The following is an 8,817-nucleotide window of genomic DNA, read 5'->3' as shown; positions in this document are numbered from 1 at the left end:
TTATCGGTGTCAGCGTGATCACCAATCATAGCATGTATTCCCATTGAGTCTTAGTCTTGGAAGGGGGTTTGCACTGAGGGGACCCGACCACTTGCTTTGATGTTTCCTGGGCAAGCAAGTTGCTTGTTCTTGTAGTAACCGTCCGTCTGCCTATGTTGTTTTATATTTTTCCTGTAGGTCTTTCTTTCAAGAAGTATCCTAGCCACTCCAGGTTGGTCTGCTTGTCCTTTCAAGTAGGAATTTCCCATCTCTGGAGATCTGGATGTGGTTCAGGCTTCCACCTATAAGTCTTATGTATTGCAGAGGCTCTGCAGGAAGCCTCCTTCACTGGGCACGTTGTAGCCCCATTTTAGATATTCCAATCAGTTATAGGCGAAGACGGACTTACAAGCTTTCTATGGTGATGCTTTTCGCTATTCCTTTCTCTCCCCCTCCAGTGTTTATTTTATAATATAATGTAAGGAAAACCAAGATTCAAAAGACAGCCAAGCATCTTAATATTATTCCCCCCTTTTCCACATTCCAACCATGGCTCCATCTCTGTATCCCAGAACCGTGTTGTTCCCAGATTGTGCATATATCATTATTTACCTCAGTCTCACTTAGCCCATTGAGGCCTGTCTAATTGTTCTCCCATCTGCTTTGTTCTTCCATTCCCCTCTCCCTATATATTGTCCCCTCCCTAGCACTCAAACTATCCTGTGCCTAATCCCTGCCCTGTGCTCCACCTTCCCCTCCCTCCCCTCTCCCACTACCAACTTCCCAATAATCAACAAAAAATTCCCCCCACCCCCCTTTAGTATGGGTTCTTTCCCTTACTCTTTTACAGTAGTGGTCCTATGCAGTATTTCTCTTTTTAATTGTGGTTAATCTTGAAAGATCTGTGTAACTATGAGTTTCATTACCAGTGGATTTGGAGATGAGAATAGTCTCCTCCAGACTCATGGGTACTTGTTACACAGATCCTCCTGTTTTGCACTTCATCATATTATAGACATTGCAAATAAGTGTTTATTGAATGTACTCTACACTGGGAGTATGTAGGGGGTTTGAGGAGCTGGAGTCCCTGATTAGGAAATTCTATATTAACTGGTAAGTACTCATATATCCAAACATTGTTGTTAAGTGTCGTCCAGTTGGTTCTGACTTAAAGCAACCCTGTATAAAGTTTCTGAAGAGTGGCTGGTGAACTTGAACCACAAGCCTTGCAGTTCAAACTGACCTTGCAGTCCAGCGCACTAACCCACTATACCAGGACTCCGTATCCAAACATTAAGAACATTTATCCCTTATTCCTTTGCCATCTATTTGACCCTGACTCTCAGAGACCTGATAGTACAGGATAGAATGCTCCATAGGATTTCCAAGGCTGTAAATGTTTGTGGACACAGTTATTGTATAAGTTTTGTCCTCTGTAGCTGCTGGTGAGTTCAAATCTCAAGCCTTCTGGTTAGCTAAGTGCTTCATCTCTGTGCAACCAGGACTCCTTAAGAAGGCTCTAACCTAATGCTATTTTAGGACAGTATAACTGGCAGGTTTTTCTCCTGCAGAGCAGCTGGTGGTAAACTGCTGAGCTTTTGGTTATCCGCCGAGCACTTAACCACTACATCACCAGAGCTCTTTACTCTTAAAAAGCATTAGAACTATAGTAGGGTCTTTACCAGCATGAGTGAAGTTTTCTGGCTTTCCTTGTGAAAAACTACATTGCCAAAAGCGTATTTTTCAAATACATTGATATTATTTTTTTTATTAAATCAGATATGATTTGTATAGTTAGAACCCAAGTACATTCATTTTTAATTGTTAAGTTCTATCAAGTCAATTCCAACTCATAGCGACCCTCAATAGGGTTTCCAAGGCTTTAAACTTTCACAGCAGAAAACCTCTTCTTTCTCCCTAGGAGTGGCTAGCGGTTCTGCCAGCCTTGCTGTTCACAGTCCACTGCTTATCGTATGGAGCCATATTAAAGGAATACAGAGGGTATAATGATTAGTTTCAGATTTCAAACACATCTAAGATGTTACTGATTGTGAGATAAACCATTACTTTATTCTCATTTGGAAAAAAAGTTACCATTGAAACTATGACATGATTGCAGAACATCCCAATTTAGGTATGGTAGAATGTGTATCCATCAGATATAGTATAAGGAATACTGCTTACCACACACTCTTAAGAAATAAGCCACTGCAGTTGAAATCCTCTGCCTACCCCTTCCTGTTTTGGTGCTGTAGAATTCACATTGGACGGCTAGCCACAAGGTGGGCTGTTCAAACCTACCAGCTGCTCCTCAGAGAACTGTACAGGGTCACTATGAGTCAGAATTGACTTGGCAGCACTTAACCAACACCAATCCCATCCCTGTTTTATGCCCTCCCTCATCCTGAATTGGGTATTTATTGTTTCATCCTTTTATATTTTAGTATGTCTATGTCCAACATAAGGAGCTCTGGTAGCGTAGTGGTTATGAGTCGGGCTGCGAACCACAAGGTCAGCGGTTCGAAACTACCAGCTGTTCTGCGGGAGAAAGATGAGGCTTTCTGCTCCCGTAAAGATTTACAGGCGCCTGTACAGGGTCGCTATGAGTCGGAATCGACTCCACGGCACATAACAACAACAACAACAACAATGTTGAACATGTATTAAAGGCTGTTTTCATGTCACTGTTCCTTCATTTAAGCATTCTAATAGTTATTTTTTAATAGGACTCCTGGAGTTTTGGCGTGGCGCTATACGTTAATGCACTGGACTGCAAAGTTGATTTGAACGGCAACTTCAGCAGTTCAAATTAGCAGCTGCTCCTTGGAAACCATATACAGGGTCGTTATGAGTAGGAACTGACTTGAGGCCACTTAACAACCGGACTCCTGAAGACCTTGCAGAATATAAGCTATTATAAGCTTTTGCTTTAAGCAAGTTTTTTTTGTATTTTTTAAAATTTTTCGTTGTGAATTGAGTGATAATTTACATGGGAGAACATCAGTTTTACACTCATTGAGTCATTGCAATGATACAGTCTCCTGTGTGCTTCCTCATTCAACGGTATTTGTTTCTATCTCCTGTTTCTGTTTGTTTTTTGTTTCCACGGGGAGGGGACATATACACAAAAACACTCAGGAATATATAATCATTTAAACAACCAAAGGGTACGTTCTGCAAGCCTGCCTGCTGGCCACCAGCACACAGCCTTTCTCTTTCCATGAGTTTAGAGTCCTCCGCTGCTCTATATCTCCATGTCCTCATCTCTGCCTCCATCTCTCTCTGGTGTCACAGCTTCTCTGGATAGGGTCCCACATTCTGCTTGTGCTCTTCTCCCTTGATGGTCCTATGGTTGTAAAATTAACTACTCCCTCCTTTTTTTTGTTACAAAATTTCTTCCTTTACAGTTGTGACAGTCACAATTAGTCAGGATAACAGGTATTCACTATTGAATCATAAGAATTTTATCCCCATCCCCTTTCACTAGACCTCTCTAGACAAGATGAAAACTATTCAGTGGGGATTCTACCTTCCCCTGCATACTCTGAAACTTAACTCCCTCTTGAAAACTTGTAAGCCAGTCATTTCATTTCTTTATGCTGCTGTTAAGTACTGTGGAGTCAGTTCTAACTCACAGCAACCCTACACAGGGTTTCCAAGGCTGCAAATCTTTATGGGAGTAGAAAGCCTCATCTTTTTCCCACAGAACAGCTGGTAGTTTCAAACTGCCGATCTTGAGGTTAGCAGCCTGATTCATAACCACTACGCTACCAGAGCTCTCCGTTTTAGGTAGCCAATGTCTAAGGAGTCCTGGTGTGGTGCTGTGGGCTAATGCGTCAGACTGCAAAGTTGGTTTGAACTGCAAGGTCGGAGACTCAAGCTCACCAGCTGCTCCTTGAAAACCCTATACAGGTCACTACCATTTGGAATCAACTTGATGGCACACAACAACAACAATGTCTAAGTTGCCCATCCCTATCAACCCTGTATACAGAGAGAATTAATAGGGTTGCTACTTGAAAGGAGCTCTGGTAGCGTAGTGGTTACGAATCGGGCTGTGAACCACAAGGTCAGCAGTTCAAAACTACCAGCTGTTCCACGGGAGAAAATGAGGCTTTCTGCTCCCATAAAGATTTACAGCCTTGGAAACCCTGTACAAGGTCGCTATGAGTCGGAACCGACTCCACAGCACATAACAACAACAAGTTGATGTGAAGACTCCTCTCAGTTGGTACTTTGAGCTACTACATCCATAAGTATAGGTCAAGTTCATCAAATTACAGTAATTTACACTTGTTTCCTTTATCAAAATGTTTTTTTTAATCTTCCTCTAATCGAATTCTGATCATCAAGCCATCAAGGCTAGGTCAAGTGGGTAGGGTACTATCTACAAGTTTGAGCATTCTTGTGTGTCTCCCCTCACTTCATATCAGCTGTATACTTCACTCTCAACTCTAGCCCTCCATGATTATATCCTTGTCCATGGACTCAGGAGTCCTCAGGTCTCACCATACTTCAAACCAACCAGCCCTTCCTCTTCTCTCTCATCTCCAGGTTGGTGGAAGTCTATGGAATGTGGTTGAACTCAGCCCATATCTTCATTGCTGCCTTTCCCCTTCTTCCACTCACCAGTAGATCAACATGGTCACCAGCAATCTTACATGCCTGCTCATATGTTCCCTTTGAGTTTCAGTCTTGGAAGGGAATTTTAAGAGTAAAATATTTCTATTTTATCCATTCATCATTTAATAAAATAAATTTTAAGACTGTTGTTGTTAGGTGTCATCGAAATGGTTCTGACACCTAGTGGCCCCATGTAGGGTTTCTGAAGAGCAGCTAGTGAACTTGAACCTCTGACTTGGTTGTTAGCAGTCCCGTGCTTATCCTACAGTGCCACACCAGGACTCCAGATTTGAGATTTTGGCTATGATGTTCAAGTTTCTTCCTTTTTTTCTCTCCTTCTGTTTTCTAAGTGTTTCTCTAACAAGAGATTATGGGGCGTTCACATAGTTCCTCGCCTTCTCAAAGTGATCCCTCTGCAATTCTTTGGATTTTGAAGGGATGATATACTCTGAGAAGCAGTATATACCGCCCCACCTCTGATTGCTTTTGCAGTGTGTCTGTGGGGCTATTAGGAATTTCTGGGCAGAGGAGCAGGTGTTTCTGACAGCCTTATGGGAAAAGTATTCTAGTTGACACTGTTTTAATCTTAATCAGTTCTCATGGCCAGTTGAACAGTGTAGCTCTAAAATTCAGATGTCATCATTCTATTCCTAAAACTCAATTGAAAAGAAAGAAACTACCAGCTTGTTGTTGGAATTCGTATTTATAACAAATGAGGACATTTGAGTCATGATACTGTCCACTCCCTCAAACATTGAAGGAATGGAGAAAAAGTAGTTGATGGTGATTCTTAAAGAGTTAATATACTTGCGACCTTAGATAGTTTCATTCACTACCATTTTGAGAACCTTTGGCATTGGTGGGAGTGGGGGAGATAGTTAGGAATAGGATTAGTGCTGTTTTGTACTTCATTTTAGCCTTGTTAATGGGTCAAAAGGGCTTGAACCCATTTCCTCTTGGAACACACAGCAACAACATCTTCTGATTATAACCTCAGGGACTCAGTTACACTTTTAATTGATAGAAAAATAAATGCTGTTCCTAGACTGAGCCAGTGCTGTAGTGTCAACCCCTAAATAGAGATACGAACTGTACCTTCTGAGAGCTCTGGTTTACCTTAGCAGTAATGGATGTTGGTCACACGATGTTTTTGATTCTAGAAGCCACTATTAGTTTAAAAGTAGTAGAATAGTTTGGGACTCCTGGTGTGGTGCTGTACAATTGGCACTGGACTATGAACCACAAGGTTGGTAGTTCAAACCCACCCACCAACTGCTCCTTGAAAATCCTACACAGGGTCACTCTGAGTCGAAACCAACTCGATGGCACTTAACAACAACAGAATAGCTTGAGAGTCTTCTTTTTTTTTTTTTTGAGATTCTTCTTGGTGGTGGTGGTTGTGTGCTGTGGAGTCAGTTCTGACTCATAGTTACCCTGTATAGGGTTTTTGAGGTTGTAAATCTTTACGGGAGCAAAAGCCTCATCTTTCTCCGGCAGAACGGCTGATAGTTTTGAGCTGCTGACCTTGAGGTTAGCAGCCCAACTCATAACTACTATGCTTCTAGAGTTCCTTAGGATTACACTTAGTGGACTTTTTCTTTTATATATAGGTGTGGACACTGCAAGAGGCTTGCTCCTGAATATGAAGCTGCAGCTACCAGATTGAAAGGAATAGTCCCATTAGCAAAGGTGAGTATAAGTGGATTTTTCATTAAGAAAATGTAGTGTTTTAAATAGTTGTTGTTGTTAAGTGCCATCGAGTTGGTTCTGACCCATAGTGACCCTGTATAGGGTTTCTGAGGCTGTAAATCTTTACGGGAGTAGAAAGCCTCATCTTTTTCCGGCAGAGCGGCTGGTAGTTTCAAACTGCTGACCTTAAGGTTTGCAGCCCGATTCGTAAGCACTACACTACCAAAGTTAATGCTCATTTTTCTCGGCTCTTATGGTACTAAGACTAGAGAACACTAATTTCTGGAAAATACACAACTGACTATTGTAGTTTCAAAATATTAAATATAGTGAAAACTGAGGGAATTACTGGCATGCGAAAGACGTATACTATATACGGTATAGTATGCTTCTCTGGACCCTACCCAGAGAAACAGTGATGCCAGAGATGGAGGCAGAGATGATTATGTGGAGAGATGGAGCGGCTGGGGACTCTAGACCCAGAGAGGGAGAGGGGCAGTGTGCTGATGACCAGGGGACAGGCTTGTGGGGTATACCCTTTGGTTGGTTGAGGATGCATGGAGGGGATTGTAACCATGGCAATGAAACCATATACTATACGATGAACATAACGCTAATGTTCTCCCATGTAAACTATCACATAATTCACAATAAAGCATTAAAAAAAAAAATTGTCATTGAGCAAATGCGAATGAGTTTCCTTAAACTGACATGTGATAGTCACAATGATGGGAGCAGAAAAATCATATGAGGATGTCGATAAGTATGTAACCCACTGGTATTTGTTTTGACATCCAAAATTAAATTGTTTCCAGAATTTTGTCATTCTGTAGTAAACCATTCTATAAACTCACATGTTTTGTCAGTCTCAAATAAATGATTCAATACATATATAATGAGGTTTTGGGAAATTACTTTTAGTCCTGCACTGTCAAACAACTTGAAATAGGAAAAAGAAAAAAAAGTTAGTTAATTCCTGCTTCTTGTGACTATAGACAGATTGCTTTTCTGGACCTCAGTAACGCATCTGTAGTATTTGGATTTTACCACAGAATCTTGTGAAGATTTAACAAGATAATATGTGCAAAATGCCTGTAACATTGTCTGCTTTGAAGAAAGTGGCTAAGTAAATGGATCTTGTTCTCCTTCCTGATAAGTCTCATGGATCTATTATGCTATAGCTTAAATTAACTCAAACTAGCTCAGGAACTAGATATGGTGGTGGTGGTGTGTCGTGGAGTCAGTTCCGACTCATATTGACCCTGTATAGGGTTTGTGAGGCTGTAAATCTTTATAGAAGCAGAAAGCCTTATCTTTCTTCTGCATAACGGCTGGTAGATTCAAACTGCTGACCTTGACGTTAGAAGCCCAACTCATAACCTTCGAGCACTCCTTAGGGACTATATAAAAGTACTGATAATATAATCTTTGCTAATAACTAAGATTATTTAACAAATGTAATTCTATCCTATAGATCATTTGAGAAATCTAATATAGTCCTGGTGTGGTACTGTAGGGGAAGCAGTGAACTGCTAAGCACACGTTCTTTGGTTCAAACCCACCAACTTGGAAACCTTATACAGGGTCACTGTGAGTACACAAAAATATGCATTGTCATATCTTATGACACTGTAGGGTCAGCACTGGACTGCAAACCACAAGGTTGGTAGTTCAAACCCACCAACTGCTTCTCAGAAACCCTTTACTGGTCGCTATGAGTCAGAACCGATTCAACTGTATTTAACAAAAACATCTAATAGTTATTATCAGAGTAACCCAGTGTTGTTAATTTGAGTGTTTTATCTCTTAACATTTACTGAAGTAGAATTTAAGTTACTTGCATTTGTGTAAGAAATTTAAATTTTAGAGAGTTCCTTAGATGGTTCTGAAATAGCTAACTCAGTACCAATCTGCACTTAAGATTTAGTCTTCTGTGGCACATATGTGCAAAGAATTGTTCATTTTTCTTATGATTTGACTAATTCTGATATTTCAGGAATGTAGGAAGAGCCTGCTTGTAGGTATTTGGATAACAAAATTATTTGTGTTTAAATTTTTAGGTTGATTGCACTGCCAACACAAATACCTGTAATAAGTATGGAGTCAGTGGCTATCCAACCCTGAAGATATTTAGAGATGGTGAAGAAGCAGGTGCTTATGATGGACCTAGGACTGCTGGTAAGGATTCTATATTTCATTCTGGAAACAGAATTTAAGGACCTTATTCCTCCTAGTAGAAACAGAGTATTTTTCTTAGCAACAAATTTTCAGTCATAAAACACATCTAAGATTTATGTCGTTTTGGTAGCCTATAAATGAAGAAATTGTAAGTTATAGAAAGTATACTTGAATTGTAAGGGCAGCTAAATAATTTTTCATTTGACAAATATGTGAGTGCCTACACTGTGCCGATGGATGAAACAAAGTCCTTATCTTTGTGGAGTTTACATTCTTTATGGATGAGAGGGAGAAGTTTTAAAAATATTTATGGATAAGATCAGTTCCATCACCCTTGTGGCCCAATTT

The 8,817-nt window shown here is 40.4% G+C and overlaps 1 protein-coding gene across 2 annotated transcripts in view; it reads left to right on the top strand.

Moving 5' to 3' along the window:
* Window positions 1-8,817, top strand: part of PDIA3 (protein disulfide isomerase family A, member 3) — a 31,009-nt gene that overhangs the window by 5,460 nt on the left and 16,732 nt on the right. For both annotated transcript variants that reach the window (XM_006831712.1, XM_006831713.1), the window contains 2 exons: window positions 6,213-6,291; window positions 8,352-8,469. In XM_006831712.1, the coding sequence (XP_006831775.1) occupies window positions 6,213-6,291; window positions 8,352-8,469 (197 nt within the window). The remainder of the gene's footprint in view (window positions 1-6,212; window positions 6,292-8,351; window positions 8,470-8,817) is intronic.

This window comes from Chrysochloris asiatica, unplaced genomic scaffold, assembly GCF_000296735.1.
Source record: "Chrysochloris asiatica unplaced genomic scaffold, ChrAsi1.0 scaffold00004, whole genome shotgun sequence".
Classification (NCBI taxonomy): Eukaryota; Metazoa; Chordata; class Mammalia; order Afrosoricida; family Chrysochloridae; genus Chrysochloris; species Chrysochloris asiatica.
The sequence above is the reverse complement of the archived record's forward strand: the minus strand, read 5'-3'. Positions and strand labels throughout refer to the sequence as shown.